Below are 25,171 nucleotides of genomic sequence, written 5' to 3'. Positions count from 1 at the left end.
TACTGCCCCTTGTGATTAAAAACAAATAGGCTTTCAATTTCAAAGTTCAATTTGCATTTAGTATATTGTACAGGCTTCCAGGGTTGGCTCCTGTATGTGAGATATGTGTTCCCGATGTTTGGTTTGTGTTCCCTTTATGGGGATGACAAAAAGCAGTGTAGAGTACTCGGGATCACTGTTCAGGGTGAGTGGGTTTAGCTAGGAACTTGCAGTTTACCCCAGATTATTAAAGTGGATGTAAACCCGATTCATGAAATTTGACCTAAGCACATATATATGTAGTGTTTTCTTCTCCCTCTCCAAAGCCCTGAGTCCCATGTGTTTCTGCTGTTTCATTGCTCTGTTATCAGCATGATAACTTCTGACAAGTTCTCCATCAACCAAGATAAAACCAGCATGAAATTTGTGTAAAGGGAGGTTGCTATAAACATATTAGCAGAGAGCTTGATTGTCACAGCACAGCTTTGTAAATGTTGCCTATGTGGAGGGGGGTGTGCCTTTCCCCCAATCAGGCTGTCTTGGCTGTATGCTGAGCAGGAAGATAAATCTCTAACATAATGTGCGCTTTCTAAAGAGTATATAAAGCTGAAGATAGCAGATGTGCATGTAAAACTTATGTAGGGAGATTTGTTTCATCCTTGTGTATCATCTGAGGCTGTTCACTTCACTGGGTATAGTAGAGGGTTTACATCCACTTTAAGTCCTTGTATGAGTCCTGAAATTTTGAGACTCTTACAAATTTTGGGTGGGAAAGAGCCTCCAACCCTGACTACAGATACTTTGGCCCTAAAAATGGTTAACCCACTTGAGAGGGCTGAAAAGGGCAGGGAGAAGCCAGCAGGTGTCCATGAGGTGTTGAGAGGGCTGTAAGCTGCCTGGCTACTGAGACTTTGCTTGGCTCTTTTGAAATTTTGGGGCCCCTGGAGCAGGCAGAAAATCATGTTGCTGGACAGGTTTATGCTGGTGGTGAGCCAAATCTTTGTTTTTGTACCAGAAGTGTATGAGCTAACATCTACTAAACCCTACTTACAATAATGCTATCATTTAATAACACTGGCCATCAAGCTATAATTGCTAGTAGCCCAAAGCCACCATCATTTAATTTCTTATTGTTCTGTATTTAATTTAAAGGAGTTGTAAAGGCAGGAGATTTTTTTTATCTTAATGCATCCTATATAAAAAAAACTTCTGTGTGTAGCAGCCTCCCCAGCCCCCCCCCCCCAAAAAAAAATTACCTAACTGAGCTCCTTCTCTCTCCAGCAATGTCCACGTACCCCTCAACCAGTGGTTCTCAACTCCTGTCCTCAGGACCCACCACCAGGCCAGGTTTGCAAGATAACTGAAATATATCACAGGTGATATAATTTGCTGCTCAGTGATTGCAGTATTCTAGTCTGCATCTCCCCAAGTTAGTACTTAAAATCTGGCCTTCTAGTGGGTCTTGAGGACAAGAGTTGAGAACCACTGCCCTAAGCCATCCAGTACACTCCTCAAGATTGGCTGAGACAGAGAAGTGGCACTATTGGCTCCTGTGGCTGTCAATCAAAGTCATTCAGCCAATCAGGGGGCCAGGTCGGGGCTCCATGTCTGAATGGATACACAGAGCTCTGACTCAGCTTGGGTGACCCCTGTAGCAAGCTGCTGGCTGAGGGGCACTCAAAAGAGGGAGGGACTAAGATCAGCAAAGAGGGACCCGAGAAGAAGAGGATCCAGGCTGCTCTGTGCAATACCAACTGCACAGAGGAGGTAAGTATAACAAGTTTGTTATTTAAACAAACAAAAAAAAGGATCCTTTAACTTTAAATACACCTTCATGTTTTTGGAACTGCATGGAACTGCATTGATGGTATATTACTTCTAATAAAAATGGCAGTTATGAAATATTATAGGTATCTTACTACTAATCTTAATTCTAAAAATTTTACTTTTTACCACTTATTTATGAGGTATTTGATGAAAAAAATGCATAATATAATTCATTAAGTTTAGATGTTTGCCCGCAATCTAGCAGAAACACATAAGGTTTATTTAAGGTTCACAGTCAACGAGATGTCTAACTTTAGGACAAACAATAATCATTGCGTAGCAGATCCTTTTGATCCGTTATACATTAAGCAAATATGTTGTTGCAGAGCAAAACAGAGAAGGAAAACAGCATTTACATATTTATTGTACAATTTAAATTCACCACTTTAACAAACAGTTTGTTGAAGGTAATCTCCATCTGCTTGGCGCTTACTACGATGCTACCTTATGGTGTTTTTATAGCATCCCAATGTGAGTCTTTTTTTGTGACTTACATAAGCAGTTATGAAGAAAGCTCCTTGTACACCACTTTAAAACAATCTTCAAAATCAAATGATTTCTAGTTGGGGCATCAAAAATGCCAGCTTTCATAATGTGACATTAAAAAGAAAAAGACAAAAAAGATTTTGCTACAAGCATTAACAAAAAGCTTTAGAAGCTCATTTCAACTCTACTGCACCTGTTCTTGCTCTAAAAAACAATCCCTTGTTTGCCTCATTATTATAGTTTTTTACAGGAGTTAAAAACAGACACAAAGTAAAGTAAAAAAAAAAAAGCTGAACTGGTGACAGGTATAAAAACACAAATTCATGCAGATTTGTTCCATTCAGGCATCTCGTTCGTGAATCGGCGTATTTCCCTCATTTGCATGTTTGAATGGCTGATCAATGGGAGCAGCACCATGCGCTCAGCTCATATGTGCGCCCACCCTATGCCGGCGCGTGCAAGCTACGTCGGCGGGGTGTAGCCTGTTTTTAGGCACATGTTGGTTCGTGGGTCTGCCGCACACATCCGCCGGCGCATATTGGCACTTACATCGGCGTAACGTGTTATACGTCGGCGTAAGTGCTTTGTGAATCTGGGCCTCTGTCTATGACTTTAAGGCCCCTTTCACACTGGGGCGTTTTTCGAGCGTTATTGGAGCGTTAATCGAGCAAAGCCTCATCTGCAATCCCAATGTGCTGGTAAAGCACCGCTAAGACCCTAACATTTTAGGGCATTTTTGCAGTGCCTCAGTGTGAAAGGGTAAGGCGTTTTTACTGCGCTTTCAATTCATTTCAATGGAGAGGGGTGTTTTTGGAGCGTTTTTTTCAGCGCCCAAAAGCTGCTCCAAAGATGCTGCTTGTAGGACTTTTCTCAACTCCCCGCCAGTGCAACGCCTCAGTGTGAAAGGGTAAGGCGTTTTTACAGCGCTTTCAATTCATTTCAATAGAGAGGGGCGTTTTTGAAGTGTTTTTTTCAGCGCCCACAAGCTGCTCCAAAGATGCTGCTTGCAGGACTCAGTGTGAAAGGGTCCATTGAGATGCATGGAGAGCGTTTTATGAGCGTTTTAATAGCGCTATTTTTAACGCTAAAATGCTGTAAAAACACTTCAGTGTGAAAGGGGTCTAAAGCGTAATTTTAGGATGTACATTTCAACAAAAGCTGGACAAATCACACGTTTCTTAGGCAAGTTAAAAATAAAGTACCTACCACAAACTATTCCCTGCAGCAATTTTCCATTAATTATTAAACATTCCTGTAAAATAAAATAATCACAATTCATTTATATAAAGACCTCCCACCTGTTAAATAAGGGTTAGGCCACCACCCTAGATCACAGGCTGTACAGGTAAACTCGTCTTGCACAAACTCATTCTCTTTGCAAGGGGTACAAATCCAGCAACAGCTAACTTCACCTTTCCTTATAACCTGTGTCAAGGTCGAAGAAAGAAGAAAATGAAATTCAGATTTCTGACCAAATATGATAACGAACAATCCTTTTTAAATTAATGTCTTTAAGGCTGAATACCCAAAACTTAAGTTGTGGATTTTTTTTTTACATGAATACAAAATTAGTGTTACATCGTCAGCAACCAACAATTAATTCAATTCCTTAAATTGATTGTAAATAATCACCTTATAAAACAACCCAGTCAGTTTAAAATTGAAATGAAAAGGCAAACATATGTGTATAGATAAAAAATAAATAATAAAAAAAAAAACATTATCAATACTTTTTTCCCCTTTTTTTTATAAGTGAACACATCCCCCCTGTTCCCTCTGTTCTCAGCTGCATAGGAGCTGGGGGAGGAGAAGCAACAGCACACTGATCATTCCAGTGAAAGCCTGTGCAGGGGGGCGTGTCAGGACAAGTCTGATCATTGGAGGAGAGAACACTGAGTTCCCATCACAGCTAGGGGAACTGACCACGATGAGCCCTCCTGCCTAGTGTGGTCAGGTTTTAACAGACAAAACAGAGGGACAGGCAACAGAGGGAACACCAGGGATTTCACATAAAGGAAGCAAAATATTTAAAATAACAGGATACATTTTCATACAAGTACATGGTACAGCAGTCACATATCAGAAATTTATAATGCTGGGGTAAAAACACTTGAACCATCAAATTTATAGCTAATTTCATAGAGAAGGTCAATATTAAAAAATATATATATTTATGCTTATAACTGTTGGTCTGCTGCTTTTTCTTTATACTGTGCAAGTATGCAAAGCATATTTGCCAATATTGTTGCCACACTGAGGCCTCGTCCACACGACCGTTTTCCTCAACAGAATCCATCAAGACACTTGCTGGCAGAGCTTTTTTGCCGAGGAAAACGGTCGTGTGTATGCTTTTCATCGAGAAAACTGTCGAGGAACTCGACGAGGAAAAAAGAGAACAAGTTCTCTTTTTCCTCGACGGGAGTCTCAATTTCCTTGTCGTGTTCCTCGTTGGGCTAGTTTTCGACGAGAAACACGTTCGTGTGTATGCTTAGAAACCCGCGCATGCTCAGAATATAGTATGAGACGGGAGCGCACCTTCGGTAAAAGTAGCGTTTGTAATGGAAATAGCACATTTGTCACGCTGTAACAGACTGAAAAGTGCAAATCGTCTCTCACCAAACTTTTACTTAACACGCAGTAATAAGAGATTAGCAAAAGCAACCCCAAGGGTTGTGCCAGTGGAATCGAACTTCCCCTGGCATCGTATGTGTTGTAGGTCACCGCGTTTGAGAACAAGGAGATTTGGTCTTGACCGTGTGTACGCAAAGAAAGCTTGTCAAGTTTCTCGACAAGTCTAACAAGGAACTCGTCGAGGAAAACGATGTGTCTTTTCCGACGAGTTCCTCGGTCGTGTGTACGAGGCCTGACACTAATGAAGAGGTAGAGGATTAATATTATTACTGATTTTTCTCTGAACTGAAGACCACTTCCCAGGAACTTTTTACGTAGCTGTGTCAGTGGCAGCGTGTCAGTTCCATATATGATGGTGTAAGAAGTGAATATAAGGCCCCTTTCACATTGAGGCACTTCTAAACTGCCAGTAAAAACACTGAGCGCTTTTAAAGAGCTTTTCAGGTGCTTTTGAAGAGCTTTCCATTCATTTCAATAGAGAGGGGAGTTTTTTCATCGCCCTACCAGCACACTGCCCCAGTGTGAAAGCATTCATTGGTTTAAATGGAAATGAATGCAAAGCGCTTCAAAAGCACCTGAAAAGCTCTTCAAAAACGCTCAGTGTTTTTACTGTCAGTTTAGAAGCGCCTCAGTGTGAAAGTGGCCTTATATGCATGCCTTTGCCCGGTTTTATTATGAGGCCATCAATTATGATATTAAATTAGAAATTGAAAAATAATGGTTGATTTAGATGTGGCTACAAATGTTGCCCTCTGGCCCCTTTAACCACTTGGGATCCGCCTGCCGTCAATTGACGGCTACAGTGCGGATCCCAATTTCCAAACCGCCGTCAATTGACGGCCGCCCCTTTGGGCGTTCCCCGCGCGCGCTCCAGAGCGCGCTGCGGGGAAAATCTGTGTTGGCCGTGTCCCTCGGACACAGCCAATTACAGATCGCCGCGAACGGACAATCAGAGTGGCCGTTCGCGAGGCGATCTGTGCGGCCAATGAGAGAGGATCTCATATGTAAACATATGAGATCATCTCTCATTGCCGTTTTACACAGAGACAGCGGTGCTGTCTCTGGAGAGGAGACGGATCTGTGTCCCTTGTACATAGGGACATAGATCGGTCACCTCCCCAGTCACCCCCCCCTCCACCTACAGTTAGAACACTAAGCAGGGATACATTTAACCCCTTCCTCACCCCCTAGTGTTAACCCCTTCAATGCCAGTCACATTTATACTGTAATTAGTGCATATTTATAGCACTGATCGCAGTATAAATGTGAATGGCGCCAAAAATGTGTCCGATGTGTCCGCCATAACGTCGCAGTCCATTAAAAATCGCAGATCGCCGCCATTTCTAGTAAAAAAAATAATAAAAAAAAAATAATTCTGTCCCCTATTTTGTAAGCGCTATAACTTTTGCGCAAACCAGTCGCTTATTGCGATTTTTTTTTTTTTTTTACCAAAAATATGTAGAAGAATACGTATCGGCCTAAACTGAGAAAAAAAAATGTTATTTTTTTTTTAAATTGGGATATTTATTATAGCAAGAAGTAAAAAATATTGTATTTTTTTCAAAATTGTCTCACTTTTTTGTTTATAGCGCAAAAAATAAAAACCGCACAGGCGATCAAATACCACCAAAAGAAAGCTCTACTTGTGGGGAAAAAAGGACGTCAATTTTGTTTGGGAGCCACGTCGCACGACCGCGCAATTGTTAGTTAAAGCGATGCAGTGCCGAAAGCTGAAATTTCACCTGGGCAGGAGGGGGGTATATGTGCCCAGTAAGCAAGTGGTTAAGTTGAATGCCACTGACCCTTGTGGAGGGTTTATAAAAGACTAGTAAGTATAAGAAATGCATTTGACAGGTGATTTAGAACTTTATATAGATACCCTGAAAATTTTATTTTTCCAAAGGGGAATTGGTTAATTAAAGTGTTTGTAGTAAACACCAAGCTGCAGTTGACTACTAATCACTATTTATTCCTTATCCAATTATACAGATTACCTGGGAATTGAGTAGGAGGACTTGCTGGCAATGCTTACATAGAAAAGTTAGCTAGTGAAATAATGTGTGCGCGTTATGTGATGTTCGCGACCATCAAACTGATAAGCCAACAGCGGAATGAAGCCTATTGTTTAGCAAACAGTCCAACTGTGTCTGTAGCGCTAACTTGTCCCGTTGCATGCCCAGGTGTTCAGTGTTAGAAATCACATAGCTAAAATATTACTACAATTCCTATTCCAATTCCTATTCCAATTAATATACTAAAATGTTTTCACACCAAGGTAAAGCCTGTTCTCACTTCTGTCTGAACTATCGCTAGAATCACAAGCAACCGCTATAACATAATTCCATGGGCAAGTCGATAAAAAATGTTTTTTTCCTTGTTGCTTTATGACTGATTCTACAACAGCTGAATGTTGATGTAGCCCAATTTTTTTTTTTACGGTTTTAGTGCCAGTTCACACCAGCAGTGGCTGAAAATATCACATTGCATTGCAAAAATATTAGATTGTAACATTTCATTCAGTTCAATTCACCATAGCGGCGTTGCACTGTAGTATACCGTGCTACAATCCATTTCAGTGAAAAAAGTACTGCACGGTTTTTAACCTTAGATTAATGCTCATTTTGTCAAGGGGAATCGGGTAGTTTTTTTAAAATCTAAGCAGTACTTACCGTTTTAGAGAGCGATCTTCTCCGCCGCTTCCGGGTATGGTTTTCGGGACTGGGCGTTCCTATTTGATTGACAGTCTTCCGACAGGCTTCCGACGGTCACATACATCGCATCATGAGTAGTCGAAAGAAGCCGAACGTCGGTGCGGCTCTATACGGCGCCTACGCAGCGACGTTCGGCTACTTTCGGAAAATCGTGACGCGATGTATGCGACCGTCGGAAGCCTGTCGGAAGCCTGTCAATCAATTAGGAACGCCCAGTCCCGCAGCCCATACCCGGAAGCGGCGGAGAAGATCGCTCTCTAAAACGGTAAGTACTGCTTAGATTTTAAAAAACCTACCCGACTAAGCACAGGTGCCAATCATAGGTAGGGCGCAGCCTATTAGGTGTTTAAATAAAACAAAAGTCCCTTGAGCTAATCAGCTCCGTGTAACGAGACAGTCCACTGTATCAGGGCCAGCCTTGCAGGGGAAGTGGAAGCGGACTCCAAACATGCAGAGAGAGAGAGAAAACACAGGCACCTCTGAGCATTGACTGTAATATTAATGAAAAAGGTGCATTAAAAACTCATAGAAGTATCTGTATACAGGCACATATGGATCCAGTGAGCCACGCTAACAACAATCCAGGCTGTGTGTTGGAATCGCACCTCCCATATCCAGTTGGGGTAGGAAGTCCTGTCCAGCGGGATCCCACCCGCTCAAGCGGGATCCAAACCGAGGATTTGAGCGCAGTGGAGGTTCGATAGAGAGGGCAAGAACGCAGCGATGTGTGAGATGGCATCACTGTCATGCTTGCGACACATTTTGGAGCATGCACACTGGGAAGATGTCCCAGAAGATTGCCAAGAGGAAGGGGCCGGCTAGGAAGAGAGGAGGAGTCGCCTAGGTGGCCCATGGGTGAAAGGAGGAAGTGGGACAGGAGGTCCCACTCAAAAGTACCCACCCACTTCCTCCCAAAAAAATGACATGCCAAATGTGGCATGTAAGGGGGCGAGGAGTACTTAAAGTGGAAGTTCCACTTTTGGGTGGAACTCCGCTTTAAAATATAAGACAAACATTGTCCCAGTTCTAAATAAATATTTGTACAACTTCTACTTTTGCCCATTTTTTTTAAATATAGAAAAAACCTACCTTTATTTGTCCTTTAGAACAAGGATCACTGCACACTGATCGAACCATTTCACTTTTATTCATCTGCATCTTTTCATCATAAATGGATAAATTTCCTTCATGCCAAGTTCCTACAAGAACATAATCGTATCCGCTTGGCTCAATTAATTGAAGATTCATGATATCATATCTAAAGTTGAAAAGAAAATTATTGTTTAATTTAAGGTTCCTCTCATTAGCCACTCTTATTATTATTTACTTTATATTCTCATCCAAATGTTTATCAACGAGCTCACAAACAAATGAACAGAACAGCTAATGCAAATAAATGCAAACCATGGCCCAGATTTACAGCCGAGATACGACGGAGTATCTCAGATACTCCGTCGTATCTCTCAGAGTATCTATGCGACTGATTCATAGAATCAGTTACGCATAGATAGCCCTTAGATCCGACAGGTGTAATTGTTTTACACTGTCGGATCTTAGGATGCAATACCGCGGCCGCCGCTGGGGGGAGTTTGCGGCGTAAACCAGCGTCGGGTATGCAAATTAGTAGTTACGGCGATCCACGACGGTTTTTCGCGTTCGCTACGTCGCTGCTAGTCTAGTTTCCCGTCGCAAAGTTAGTCATCGTTTTTGTTGCCCTAACTTTACACAGCACACGTATGTGCTGTATAAAGTATGGCTGTCGTTCCCGCGTCGAAATTTGAAAATCTTTCCATCTTGCGTAAGACGTCCGGGAATACGGAAGTATGCTACGCACGTCGCCGTTCGAAAGAATGACGTCACTTCACGCAAAGCACGGCAGGAAATTCAAAAGGGAGCATGCACAGTAGGTCCGGCGCGGGAATGCGCCTAATTTAAATGGCACACGCCCCTTTGAATTACGCGGGCTTACGCCGGAGGCCGCCGGCGGAAGTTTCCTTGCAAGTGCTTTGTGAATCAGGCACTTGCGATGAAAACTTGCGGCGGTGTAACGTATCTACGATACGTTACGCCCCTGTGATTCTATGTGAATCTGGGCCCATGTATTTTAGCTTTTACATGGTATTTAATTTTTTTTCTCTAGTATCTAGCCTAGTAACAGATATACAGTATTTTGCTTAATTTATGTATGTTAAAGCGGGAGTTCACCCGAAATTTTTTTTTTAACATTAGATTGAGGCTCATTTTGTCAAGGGGAATCGGGTGTTTTTTTTAAATCGAAGCAGTACTTACCATTTTAGAGATAGATCTTCTCTGCCGCTTCCGGGTATGGTCTTCGGGACTGGGCGTTCCTATTTGATTGACAGGCTTCCGACAGGCTTCTGACGGTCGCATACATCGCGCCACGGGTAGCCGAAAGAAGCCGAACGTCGGTGCGGCTCTATACGGCGCCTGCGCACCGACGTTCGGCTACTTTCGGAAAATCGTGACGCGATGTATGCGACCGTCGGAAGCCTGTCGGAAGCCTGTCAATCAAATAGGAACGCCCAGTCCCGCAGCCCATACCCGGAAGCGGCGGAGAAGATCTCTCTCTAAAACGGTAAGTACTGCTTCGATTTGAAAAAAAACACCCGATTCCCCTTGACAAAACGGGCCTCAATCTAATGTTAAAAATTAGGTTTTTGGGTGAACCTCCACTTTAAGTATTAAACATTCAATGATTTAATTAATAATGTCATATGTATTTAATATTCAAATATGTAATACTTAAAATATTTACTATTTAAAATGCAATATTTAATAATTCAATAAAAGTGAAACTAATCACTGGGGCAGAGGAGACTTCTCAAATCATCTCTGTCTAGGCAAAATTATTTGACAGAAGCTCACCATCTGCATTTTATTATTACATACATCTTTTTTATTTTTTTACACCGTTTCCATATATTTTAACATCTTGGGTATTTATGCATGCACATGTGAAAAGTTACTAAAAGGCAAATTTTACATGAGTTTGTATTATTTTTTTTCATTTTAGTACTATATTCAAATTAAAGCAATAAATGCTATACAATATCTAGCAAGCACTGTAAAGCCTCGTACACACAATCTGGCTTTTACCCGGCCAAACTCACATCGAAATTCAGACGGAATTCTATTGGAGTACATGTTCTCTATCTAAACTCCGATGGAATTTCTCAGAATATCCAATGGAAAAACTCAGATGGGGCATACACACGGTCGGAATTTAGATTGTGTGTACGGGGCTTAACAGTGCTAAAATCAGAAAGTCTCCTCATCTTGGTCTAAGTTTTATGTAATCCACCACAGACAGATTTTCCGAAGTTTCTCAAAGATAGAATGCAAGGGGCAGATCCACAAAGAGAGTACGCCGGGGTATCTACTGATACGCCGGCGTACTTTCTAATTTCCCGCGTCGTATCTTTGTTTTGAATCCTCAAAACAAGATACGACGGCATCTGGGTTAGACCCGACAGGCGTACGTCTTCGTACGCCTTCGGATCTAAGATACAATTCTTCGGCGTCCGCTGGGTGGCGTTCCCGTCGTTTTCCGCATCGAGTATGCAAATTAGCTATTTCCGACGATCCACGAACATACAAGCGGACGTCGCATTTTTTTACGTCGTCTCTAGTCGGCTTTTTTCGGCGTATAGCTAAACCTGCTATTTGGTGGCGTACTCAATGTTAAGAATGGCCGTCGTTCCCGCGTATAATTTTAAAAATGTAATTACGTTTGCGTAAGTCGTCCGTGAATTGGGCTGGATGTAATTTACGTCCACGTCACCAAAAATTACGTCCTTGCGACGTCATTTAGCGCAATGCACGGCGGGAAATTTAGGAACGGAGCATGCACAGTTCGTAAATGAAACACGTAAATGAAACACGCCCCCTACTCGCCGATTTGAATTACGCGCCGTTACGCCGCGAGAGATAGACTACGCCGCCGTAACTTACGGAGCAAATTCTTTATGGATTCGAACCAAAGCCGGGTAAGTTACGGCGGCGTAGCGTATCTCAGATACGCTGCGCGGGTGCAGATCTATGTGGATCTGCCCCCAAGTGTCTACGTTTTTAAACCTATGTTGTGTGACATCCTCTCTCTTTTTGCTGTCTGTATCACCAGTCCTTATCAAAGTAAGCTTGAACCTGATTGTTCTTTAGATTATGATTAAAAGAGTTCCAAAGGGTTCTTATTGTGTAGATGACGTTTATCAACTGTAATGCCTTGTACACACGATCGGAATTTCTGCTGAAAAAAGTCAGATGGAATTTTTTCATCGGATATTCCGACCGTGTGTGAGCCCCATCTGACTTTTTTCCATCGGAGTTTAGAAATAGAACATGTTTTATTTTTTTTCCGATGGAAATTCCGATCGTTTATGTGAAACTTCCGCTTGTCGTAGTGTTTTACGTCACCGCGTTTTGGATGGTCGGAATTTGGTCTGACAGTGTGTATGCAAGACAGCTTGAACAGAATTCCGACGGAAAATTGCATTGGATTTTATCCCATCGGAAATTCCAAACGTGTGTACAGGGCAGAAGATGTTAAAAATGTACCAATACATTTCAAGCGTACAAGGGCTCCTTCATCGGGCACTAGACTTTTTAACTGGGGTTTGTCTGGAATGAAATAGGATCTTTAAAATGTATTGTAACAGAGGAACATGCATGCTGCTCTGGTCACTGGTTTAGCAGTTTGTATGGAGTAGTGAAAGCCAACATTAGAGGTTCGTTAGAGGTTCTTTTGTTTGTTCTGCATCAGGTCCAAAAAGTATTAACTCCAGAGTCACTGGAGGTTAGCTCCTCCTTCACTCTTCTTGAACTACCTAATTTCAGATCTGGTAGTTTTTTTTAATACTGATTTTTATACTGATGTTTTATATCTGTTTTACTATGTACTGTATTTTATTTATTTATGTAGCGCCCTGCTCCTGTTGAGTAGGCGCTATTTTGTAAATTTAGTTACCTGAGCTGTAGTTTAGCTCAGAGGATTACCAAATTGTGGGTTTCTGTTCTAGTCCAGCTGTGTTGCGTATGTTCCCCTTGCTTGCAGGTGTCGCTGTCACCGGGAGTCAAGGTTGGAAATGCAATAGGCTGGGTGCATTGGGGGAGGATATTTAAGGGACAGACACCGTTCTGGCGGGGTCTTCCGATCATGACCTGATGGTCCTCCTGGCCTCAGGGATGTGCTGACAGTTTTTCCGGTCTCAGGGCCTGCTGGCCCGAGGCTTCGCAACTGAGAGTAGGCCTAGGAGTTTCTGGGGCCTACTGGTCCAGGGGTGGTCCTGTACTATGTGATAATCAACATGAATAAAACAGTCCAAAGAACTCGAAGTTCCATATAAGGAATAACAAAAGCTTCACTGAACGATCCAGTCACGGTGATAAAAAGATAAAGTGTCTTGATTAATTTTCTATAAGTCATGCTCCACCGCAAACAGTGTGTGGGAAATGCACACTAACCAACTGTCTAAGCTAGATACGCTTTATAATAATTCCAGACCCTTAATCATTAGCCCCTAGGGCAGGGGTGTCCAAACTTTTTTCAAAGAGGGCCACATTTGATGAAGTGAACATGCTCGAGGGCCGACTATTTTGCCTGACATTCTTTGAATCATTAAAATTTGATCCAAGTGTGTTCGTCCGAGCACTAATACACTGCCCAACAATAATTCTCTTGCCTTTGTGGCTGTGTGTGATGAAGAGATGAGCTTGGGGGTTTTATTTGGATATCCTGTATATACATAGGTGTGCGCAGCCTATTGTATTAGGGTGTGCACACCAAAGCTCAAACACACATGCCTGTGTAATATACCATATTTGGCAGTGGGCAAGTCAGTAGGGCTTTGTCAGCAGGGCAGAGATCGGTGTCAGTAGTTTATCTTTATTTGTATTATTATTATTATTTTTTTACAATTTTTTTTATATTATTATATATATATATATATTATATATTTTTTATTTTTTTAGGAGCCCTGTTTGGGGGGCTTTGGTGAAATATCAGTGGTCTAAACAGACCCCTGATGTCTAACTTTTGAGACAAAGAAAGGCACTGAGGACAGAGATTCCCCATTCCCTTTCCCTGCAGCCAGGCAGCAGGGGGAATCTGCACAGTATGGGATGATTAGGGTGTGCCCAGGCACACCTTACACCCTATGTGTGCACGCCTATGTGTATATATCTCTTTTGTGGAGACTCAGGACTAAGGATGAGCTTGGGCGTGTTATTTGGATATACCGTATTTATCAGCGTATAACACGCACAGGCTTACCATTGCCATGAATGCAGCCTCACCATTGCCATCAATGCAGCCTTACCATTGTCATCAGTGCAGCCTGATCGATGCCCATCTGCAGCCTCGGAGGGGACAGGAAGGGGGAGGGACAAGTGCCGTCAGATTACAAACAGGAGAATTTCTCGTTTACTCAGTGGCCTCTTTAATACAAAGCCCCACCTCCTATGATAAACAGAACAGTCATGCAATGGCACCCCAGGAAACGGGACTTCCTATTACAGACGCCGCTGAGTAAACGGGAGATTCTCTTCATGTAATCCGACGGCGCACGTCCTGTCCCCTCCGAGGCAGCTCCGATAAATACGGTATATATATTTTGTGGCCCCCAGGGCACAGGGCACATGTGAAGCTGCAATGGCTATATATATATATATATAACCAAATCCCCAGGGGGGCCATATCAAATCACCAAGGGGGCCACAACTGGCCCCCGGGCCGTAATTTGGACATGCCTGCCCTAGGGGATCCAGTATTGGTGATTACTCTTAACCCCAGAAGTATCTCCATATATTATTGCAACAAATAGGATTCGGGAAAAGCATATAAAACTATCATCTTGCAGTAAGTTTATTACAAAATGCAGATCACAGAAATATAAAAAATTTGCACTTACATTTAAGGGTTTATAAGTCAGTACCAATGTGTACAACTCAGTTCAAAGCACGCTCGCCATCTATCCGAGATGCGGCGTGCGTTCCTACAGTTGGCATTTTGGAACGTACGCTGCAACTTGGATTCATGGTGAGCGTACTTTGAATATAAGAATATGCATGCATCATACATACTAGGGGGCGTACAACTGGGTGAATCTATAGTGGAGAAGGATCCGGCGGTTTTAGTAAATCATAAGCTTACACTGGACCACCAGGGAAGCCTCCAGGACCACCAGAGAAGCCTTCAACATGTGGATGGGCAGGTACATCCCCCATGGCCATCCACATGTTCCTAAAAATGCCAAAAATATGCCAATCAGTGCCCACAAATGGGCACTGACTGGCACAACAGTATAGTAGTTAAAACAGTGATGCCCAGCAATGCCGCACACCAGTAATCAGTGCCACTCAGTATCCCTCAGTGCCACTTATCAGTGCCCTTCCATGCCCACCTATCAGTGCCCATCCGTGCCCACCTATCAGTGACCATCAGTGCCCATCTGTGCCACCCATCAGTGCCGCCCATGAGTTCCCATCAGTGTCGCCCATGAGTGCCCATCAGTGCCGCCCATGAGTGCCCACCAGTGCCGCCTGTGAGTGCCTATCAGTGCCGCCTGTGAGTGCCTATCAGTGCCGCATACTAGTGCCGCCTATCAGTGCCGCCTATCAGTGCCCATCATCAGTGCTTATCAGTGCCACCTCATTGGTGCCCATCGGTGCCGCCTTATCAGTGCCAGTCAGTGCAGCCATATCAGTGGCAGTCATTGAAAAAGAAAACGTATGTAAGTTAAAAAATAATTTAACAGAAACAAATAAAAACTTTTTTTTTTAAATGTCGGTGTTTTTTTATTTGTTGTGCAAAAAATAAAAATCACAGAGGTGATCAAATACCACCAAAAGACAGGTCTATTTGTGGGAACAAAATGATAAAAAAATTGTTTAGGTACAGTGTTGCATGACCGCGCAATTGTCATTCAAATTGCGACAGCGCTGAAAGCTAATAATATGCTTGGGCAGAAAGGTGCGTAAGTGCCTGGTATGGAAGTGGTTAATTATAGCATGCAATTCCAAGCTGTGGTTTCCAAAGCAAGCAAAGTACTTTCTTGTATTAATACCTCATCTGGAATATGCAGTTTAGTTATGGGCATCAGTTCTAAAAAAGGATATTGAGGAACTGGAGAAAGTGCAGAGAAGGGCAACCAAACTAACAAGAGGTATGAAGGAGTTCAGCTATGAGGAAAGATTAGAGGAACTTAATTTATTCTTTCTTGTGAAGAGGAGATTAAGGAGGGATATGATCAACATGTACAAATACATAAGGGGTCCATATAGTGAACTTGTTATTCACTTTAAGACCATCACAGAGGACAAGGGGGCACTCTTTACATCTAGAGGAAAAAAGATTTCATCTCCAAATGTGGTAAGGTTTCTTCACAGTAAGAGCTGTGAAAATGTGGGATAGACTCTCCCTGGAGGTGAACTGGGTAGTCTTTTTTTCAACCTGACTGTAACTGTGTAACTTCTATTCTTTGGACTTTGATTTAGGCCCCTTTCACATTGAGGTGTTTTTCACGCGGTTCAGCGCTAAAAATAGCGCTGCTATACCGCCTGAAAAAATCGTGCCCTGCAGGCTTCAATGTGAAAGCCCGAAGGCTTTCACACTGAAGCGGTGCGCTGGCAGGACCGCTCCAAAAGTCCTGCTAGCCGCATCTTTGGAGCGGTATAGGAGCGGGGTGTTTACCGCTCCTATTCCGCTCCTTCCCATTGAAATGGGAAACCGCGGTAATACCGCCCGCAATGCGCCTCTGCAGAGGCGCATTGCGGGCGGTATTAACCCTTTATCGGTCGCTAGCGGGGGTTAAAACCACACCGCTAGCGGCCAAATATATACCACATATATGGCGGTAAATACGACTGTATAGCAGCACTAAAAATAGCGCTGCTATATCGTCACCGCACCTCCACTGCCCCATGTGAAAGGGGCCTTATGTTGATTATCACATTATATGGTACAAAACTTTGCTCTTTATGATATATGATTTCATTATTGAGTTAGCGCCATACCGTCTTTGGGTGTATTTAATACAAGGGTGGAAATTGGGACCACAGAGCTTTATAGATATTTACAAAGAAAAGGCAAAAGCTGACTCTCTTTCTCTAATTGCAATTCTGGATCTCCAGTCTGAACATGAGAGAGAAGAGAGGGGATAAGCAACTTAATTTGTATTTAAATTTAAATTTGAGCTTGAACTTGTGCTACTAAGCTCCATTCCACTCATGCACAGAAAAGACTTAATTTCTTTTCATGAAATTAAATGGCCTCCCCATAGGCCTCCCCATAATTCCCATAGTACTGAGAATTAAAAAAAATGAATCTCTTTACCCACTCTGTACTATTTTCATAATTTCTCACTCTTGTTATGTCCTCAATTACCGTTTCAGTTATTTTAAAGTGACTCTTGTCAATAAATTAAATTTTCAAGTGATTATTTGAACATAATAAGGAATGTAGGAAAAAAATAAGGAGAATTCAATTTTATTTTTACAATTTAATGTTATTAAAAGTTAATTGTTACTTTCAACCTATTGGAATCCATATTTTCTAAAACTTTTATGCCGGGTACACACGAGAGGATTTATCCGCGGATACGGTCCTCTGGACCGTTTCCGCTGATAAATCCTCTGAGGATTTCGATCCGCTGGAGTGTACTCACCATCGGATCGAAATCCGCGCCGAATTGACACCGCGGTGACGTGTCGCGCCGTCGCCGCGATGATGACGCGGTGACGTGCGCGACGCTGTCATATAAGGATATCCACGCATGCGTCGAATCATTACGACGCATGCGAGGGATGGGTTCGGACAGATCGATCCGGTGAGTCTGTACAGACCACCGGATCGATCCGCTGGAGCCGATTCCAGCGGATAGATTTCTTAGCATGCTAAGAAATTGTTATCCGCTGGAAATCGGTCGGCCCGAAATATATCCGCGGATCAATTTCAGTGGATCGTTCCTCTCGTGTGTACGGGGCCTTTGGCTCCATGCACACTGGGCTTAAAAACTTCTGTTCTTTCGGGAGTAAAAAACGCTCATATAGAGCATTTTTTGTACAAAGTTTAGATGAGTTTAGGAGAGTTTTCCATTTTTTTCTGCCTCCAAGCTCCAATCAGAAACGCGAACCAGATATTTTTTTTTTTGCCTTTAATAATTAAACTCAAAATGCCTCTTATGCCCCGTACAGACGATCGGAATTTCTGTTGGGATAAACTCCGTTCAAGCTGTCTTGCATACACACTGTCACACCGAATTCCGCCCGTCCAAATCACAGTGACGTACAACACTACAACGAGCTGAGAAAAATGAAGTTCAATGCTTCCGAGCATGAGTCGACTTGATTCTGAACATGTGTGTTTTTTTCTCCGTCGGAGTTTCATACAGACTAACGCAATTTCCGATATATTTTTTTGGGCAAAACTTAGATGGAGAGCACACACACACGGTCGGAATATCTGATGAAAAAATTCCGTCTTAGGCCGCGTACACACGATCGATTAAACCGATGAGAACAGTCTGATGGACCGTTTTCATCGGTCTAAACCGATCGCGTGTGGGCGCCATCGGTATTTAACCATCGGTTAAAAAAAAGCCAACTTGTTTTAAATTTATCCGATGGATTCCTAACCGATAGAAATAAAATGATCGTTAGTAGGCACGACCATCGGTTAAAAATCCACGCATGCTCAGACTAAATTAGGGGACGGGAGCGCTCGTTCTGGTAAAACTAGCGTTTGTTATGGAGATAGCACATTCATCACGCTGTAACAGACAGAAAAGCGCAAAACGTCTTTTACTAACACAAAATCAGCTAAAGCAGCCCCAAGGGTGGCGCCATTGGATTTGAACTTCCCCTTTATAGTGCTGTCATACATGGTTTACGTGTCCGCGTTCTGGCACGATCGTTTTTTTAACCGATGGTGTGTAGGCGCGACTGACCATCAGTCAGCTTCATCGGTTAACTGAAGGAAAAATCCATCAGGCCGTTCTCATCAGATGGACCGATCGCGTGTATGCGGCCTTACTTTTTCCACCGGAAATTTTGATCGTGTGTACAAGGCATTAATGTCCTAATGTGCATGGACACATAGGATACCATTGAGCTGCTGTAGAAGCAAGGTTTTTTAAGCCAGTGTGTTTTATTTGCATGGCAACATTGTTACCAAACACGGCTGCATTTTCATTCCATTCTTCACATAATTTATTTGAAAATTAATTTTTTTTTTAACATTACATTCAGCCGGGTTTTTTTTTTTTTATCCCCGTACATACAGTATTTTCACCGCCGCTTCTGGGTATGTCTTCTGCGGGACTGGGCATTCCTAATTGATTGACAGGCTTCCCACCGTCGCATACTGTGCGTCAATAGTTGCCGAAAGAAGCCGAACGTCGGTGCGCAGGCGCCGTATAGAGCCGCACCGACGTTCGGCTTCTTTCGGCAACTCGTGACGCCCTGTATGCTACGGTTGGAAACCTGTCAATCAATTAGGAACGCCCAGTCCCGAAGAAGACATACCCGGAAGCGGCAGTGAAAATACAGTATGTACGGGGATAAAAAAAACAAAAACAGCCGATTGTCATTCTGACAACTCGGCTGAATGTAATGTTAACATTTTTTTTTTTTGGGTGAACCCCCGCTTTAAGTGGTTTCCTAGAATTCTGCACAGAAAATGGAATGCCAATTTAACACATCCTTGCAATAAAAGTTACATTTTTATAAGGATACTTTTCAAAACCCTTTTACATTTAGGGAATAGCAAGCTGGAGGAGCTTTTTCAACATTGAGACTAATTAGATGGCTAAAGTAAAGGAACTTTTGGTTATCAGTCAGTTTTAAAAAGTGCTACCAATGTTGACATCAGTGGCTCCAGATCAGAGGCTGGTAGAGATCTGAAAAAGGTTTGCAGAGAAACTTTGCAAAGTATACATAGTTTACCTGTAGAGGATTGTTCTGGAGATCAACATTTTCACATACCTTCCAGGGGCATCTCCTTTTTCATCAAAAAATACATCTTCTCCAGAGATACCCGGAAATCTGCTTTTTATTAGAAATTCAAGGAGTTTGCTTCCATCAATAGGTTTCATTGCATCACATAGTCCAACAAATCCCGGACATAGGACTGAATGCATGTTATGTAGACCATGGGCCATTGCATATATTGCATTAATGACAAAACCCATTTTACTGTCCTGTACATAGTTTTCCTTCAAACTTTCATCACCTAAAAAAAGTGAAAATACAATATTTATTTCACACTAAACATATGGCATCTCCCTAGACAATAATATAGGCTTTATGATGAATATGAAATGTGTTAAACTCTGGAAATCAGATCTTTATCTGACAACAGTGAACTGAAATTAAATTGGTTACATACTTATATACAGTACAGTAGTTATCCAGGTTGAAAAAAGACACAAGTCCATCTAGTACAACAGAAAAAAATGAATACATAAACGGAAAACCCTATATCCACAGCTGAGCTAGAGGAAGGCAAAAAACCCTATAAAGCAATCTACTGTAATCAAATTTGTTCTAGTGGGGAAAAAACATTACCCCTTGATCCACCAAGGATATCCCTGGGTAAACAATCCCTGTTGTTATTATCAACAAGTGTTAATAACCAGATTAATGGCCCGTACACATGATCTGAATATCGGACAAAAACGATCGTCTGAAGAAGGATCGTACGATTTTCGGATCGCGTGTACACCACTTTTGAGAGCCGATCATGACAGTTCATCCGATATTATTAGATCGGATAAGCATGAAAATTTTCCTCGTACGATACCAGATCGTACAATTTACGTTTAGTTAGTATAGCTGTCGTTCAAAAATACAATAAAAATATATTACAACACATGACATCACTTCTGATTTTTTTTTTCTGCCGTACAAGAATTTTCCTGACTTTAGTAACCTATTAAATTTCTACTTCTGACTATTAAGCGAAAAAAGTCGTACGATCGGTCGTACGATATTTGGATTGTGTGTACGGGCCATAATGCTTATTTCAGACTCGCAGTACTGCTTACTGCTGAAAAGCAATGCGCAGTGGATCACTTCTCAGATTGCAGCATAGCAGTGGCTGACAGGCATTTAGAAGGCACTACTGCCACCTCCGGACAGACTTTTTTTTTTACTTCTATTTTTAAATATTTTTACATTGCTGGACTGTGCCACAACTGTTATGCCGTATACACACGATCGGTTCGTCTGATGAAAACGGTCCGATGGACCGTTTTCATCGGAGGAACCGATCGTGTGTGGGCCCAATCTTTTTTTTCCCATCGGTGAAAAAACTTTGAACCTGTTTTAAAATTATCTGATGGTTAAAAAAACGATAGAAAAAAACGATCGTCTGTGGGCAAGTCCATCGGTTAAAACTCTACTCTTTGTGGAGGGAGATCTATGCGGGTTCCATTGGAGGGGAATGGTTCTTTTAGATTTTTTGATGACAGACGCATGCACATGTAAGTTCTTCTAGTTTTTTGTATTTAAATTATATTTTCACAGAGTATCGATTTATGACCATTTATCATTGTCCATTTTCTGTATTAAGTACATGTATTATTTGGCTGTTTTTTCAATTGCAGAGATTCTGTCTTTTCCTGATGAAGACAGTTAGGTAGATTCAGGTAGGGGCGCGCAAATCTAGGTCGGCGTAGCCTAGCGTGTTTACACTACGCCGCCTTAAGTAAGAGAGGCAAGTACTGTATTCTCAAAGTACTTGCCTCCTTACTTAGGGCGGCGTAGTGTAAATGCGGCGGGCATAAGGGTGCCTAATTCAAATGGGTTGGGGGCGTGTTTAATGGCAATGAGGCTTGACCTCACGTTTTTGAAGTTTTTTATTCACTGCGCATGCGCCGGGCGACTACATTTCCCAGTGTGCATTGCGGTTACGTACGCCGCACGGGCCTATTGATTTCGACATGGACGTAAACGACGTAAATACCGATTCGCGGACGACTTACGCAAACAACGTTAAAAATTCGAATCTCGCGGCGGGAACGGCGGCCATACTTTAACATTGTTATTCCACCTAATAGGTGGAATAACTTTAGGCCTCCTAAGGCCTTACGTAAACGGCGTAAATCGACTGCGGCGGCCGGGCGTACGTTCGTGAATCGCCGTACAAACTCATTTACATATTCTACGCCGACCGCAATGGAAGCGCCACCTAGCGGCCGTCCAAAATATTGAAATCTAAAATAGGACGGCGCAAGCCGTCGTATCTTAGATATGTTTAAGCGTATCTCTGTTTGAGCATACGCTTAAACATACGTCGGCCTGGAGTTCTGAGTTAGGTCGACTTATCTACTGATAAGCCGGCCTAACTCTACCAGAATCAACCTAATTCAGTGTAACTCACAAGTCGAAACGCGTTGGTTCAGCTATCTATACATATGAGCCTTCTTTTTGTAGGTTCTTGAGGTCCATTTGTCTAACACCACTTATTCGTAGTATACATGCACTGTCATCTTATTTATGTACTGTTTTTAATGCACCACTGTGTGGTATATGTATTATGTGATTTGGATATATTTTTTGTAATTTTTTGTATATTAAATTATATATATTTTTTAAATTTTTAAATTTTTCGTTTCATTGTCCACAAAATCCCAAGATTCCAAGAGGTAATTTCTTCTTTTTAGTCCATCGGTAAAAAACCATGCATGCTCAGAATCAAGTTGATGCATGCTCGGAAGCATTGAACTTCATTTTTCTCAGCACGTCGTAGTGTTTTACATCACCGCGTTTTGACACAAACGGATTTTTAACTGATGGTGTGTAGGCAAGACTGATGAAAGTCAGCTTCATCGGATATCTGATGAAAAAATCCATCGGTCCGTTTTCATTGGATGAACCAATCGTGTGTACGTGGCATAAGTCAAACATTCACTCAGTCAAACCATGCACATCTAGTTAAAAATGCTGCAGTCGTGGTATGTGTCAGACACCATTGTTACACATAAGGTGGATGGATGGGGGGTGTTAAAGTCATGGCACAGCCACCCCATCCGGTCGTTCATAGAAAGAAAGAAAGAACCGCCGCTCCAGATGATGTACCTCAGTGATAAATAAAATAATCCAAAATCCAGTGGGTGCAGGCAATGCACAGAGCATAAATGGGAGGAAAGAAATTTTGGACAGCCGCACTCCAATAAAAGATAAAAAGGTGTTGCCTTTTATTCTGGTAAAAAATACTACAAAAGCAAGAACAAAACAGCAAACAGTGGGGTAATAGAGCTAACTAGTTTCACATTGATAACCAATGCTTAGTCATAGACCTTTTATTGCAGTGCGGCTGTCCAAAATTTCCATCCGGTCGTTCATCTTGTGGGCAGGTGCCATCTGTATTACTGATGCACTGCAATTGTGAGTTACGGTTTTGGTAGTGTTGGCATTAACTTGCTGTGGTGTCTGTAGTGTGGAGCTCCACATAGTTGGGATATTAAAAGCACGAGGGGGTGGGTCCCCTGGGCTTTTCTTTAGAGATTGGCATTGGGACTGAGAGAAACCACACTCAAAAAGATGTAGTAAGTACTAAATTGAGTTTCCTCTCTGTGGGATCCTGAACTGGGATCGTGGACAGCAAGCCACTTGATGGGAGTTTATACAAGTTAAAAGGATTGACACACCACAGCACAGTCCTGTAGTCATGGAATGCTGTTACTTCATCAACCTGTTGCAATGCCGTGCAGATGCTAAAACCAACTGTATGAAGAGAAGTTGTACTACCATGGAATTCTATTCAGTAATTTAAGTTGCTGGTTAATTTAATCATCAGGTCTAATTTACTGAGAATACGGAATTCTAACAGTATATGGGAATGGGGAATGAAGTGCATACCTATATGATAATATTTTTATTATAGGAGAAAGATGAGTAAAAGATGCAGAAGCAGCCAGTTTGGGAAACAGTGGTGGTCATTGATAGAGGCTCTGTTGGAGAGGTGGATTGGTGACTGTATGCTCTACCCTTCCTGTGGCAGGTACCCACAGTTAGAGTTACACCAGACTACCCTTCAATCCTAAACAAAAATGTCTGCTCCCCTTCCATTTTTTAAGCAGACAGGATCTGACCCAGAGGTAGACGTTTAAACCCACTTGTCCATAGGAACTTACCTATGGACTGGGCCTTGACCATGAGTGTGCGAGGCCTTGCAAAGTATACAGCAGTTTTCCTCTGTGCCCTCAGGTTAAAGTGTAATGTGTAACGTGTTAAGAACTAGTGAAGGAAGATCAGTGTTTCACACTATTTCCCTCAAAATAGCTTTGTAATCAATAGCAGGACAGATGTCACTGACAGGTGATAAGACATGATACTTATGTGGGTTGGGCCCGGTGAAGCAGTTTGGCATCCGACCATGAGGTGGCGTTAACCCAAACGATAGCCAATATAAAATGTAACAGCACGTAGCCCCCCCATACTGCCCCCATTCTTACAACAGTCTAAAAAAGCCCATATTTGGGAATACATCCAGCTCTTTCTTAATTCATTCAACTGAGCTGACCAGAACTAGTTCCTGATGGGTTTAGTCCACATTTTAACAACTCTTACTGCACTGTGCACAGGATAGCCTATTTATAAATATCTGTACATTTAAACTATATATACGATTATTATTTCCCTATCGCATAACCAATTAAACATTTTCTTTAACTTTATTTTTGTTTTTCAAAATGTTACCATCTTTTGTTTGGCGCTATATATATATAGTTATTGTGTACAGGGGGAGACATTGATCCTTTCATTACATTCCTTTTGTATCAAAACCCATTAGCAAGTGTTACAAATAATTTTGCATTTTATGTAACATTTTATTTATGTAAACCATAATTAAACTATTTATCGTGAATACATGTCTAGTGAATAAATATTCCATATATAGTCTGTATTAATACTGTTTGATGTGTGTTCTTAAAAATAAATTTGATTGGTATAACAACTCATTATAATTATCGTTCAGGCAATTCCTGACAAAAACGCACAGCAACTGGCACCTCTGCTAATAGGGAATACAAGCTCAATATAGTGTTTTATCATTTAAAACCAAAGGCACTTTATTAAAATCAATATATATTCCACTCACATAAGAAGTGCACTAAATCCAGCAGTGCACCTTCACCAGTGCACCACCTTAAAAATGCGTTAAACCATAAAGAGTACATGCTCCCTTTAAGATAAAGAGACCCCAGCATCATCTCTGTGAGGAATCTGGCAGCTAATTCCGAGTAGCGTGATGACATCACTAGGCTCCACCATGACATATTTTGTCCCCACCCATGTGACTTTTTTCTAAGGGTAAAGATATGACTACTCTATGCCTACAAGCATCAATTCTTCTAAGTACACTTGCACACAGTATTTGAAGGAGCTCTGCAGGTAGGTTGTTTCAAAAATCTTGGACAACTAACTAAAGATTTTTTGTGGATGTAGGCTGCCGCAAATCCTTTTGTTTCTTCATGTAACCCCAGACAGACTCGATGTTCTTGAGATCAGGGCTCTGT

General features: G+C 42.0%; 1 protein-coding gene across 1 annotated transcript in view; it reads right to left on the bottom strand.

Annotated features, from left to right (window-relative positions):
* The window catches only part of GRM1 (glutamate metabotropic receptor 1), a 442,426-nt gene that overhangs the window by 34,720 nt on the left and 382,535 nt on the right, over positions 1-25,171 (bottom strand). The window contains exons 4-6 of the mRNA XM_040350871.1: positions 19,632-19,878; positions 8,724-8,892; positions 3,591-3,717 (exon numbers count right to left, since the gene is read on the bottom strand). Of these exons, the coding sequence (XP_040206805.1) occupies positions 3,591-3,717; positions 8,724-8,892; positions 19,632-19,878 (543 nt within the window). The remainder of the gene's footprint in view (positions 1-3,590; positions 3,718-8,723; positions 8,893-19,631; positions 19,879-25,171) is intronic.

Source organism: Rana temporaria, chromosome 4, assembly GCF_905171775.1.
Source record: "Rana temporaria chromosome 4, aRanTem1.1, whole genome shotgun sequence".
Classification (NCBI taxonomy): Eukaryota; Metazoa; Chordata; class Amphibia; order Anura; family Ranidae; genus Rana; species Rana temporaria.
This window is presented reverse-complemented; position numbering and strand designations above follow the sequence as displayed.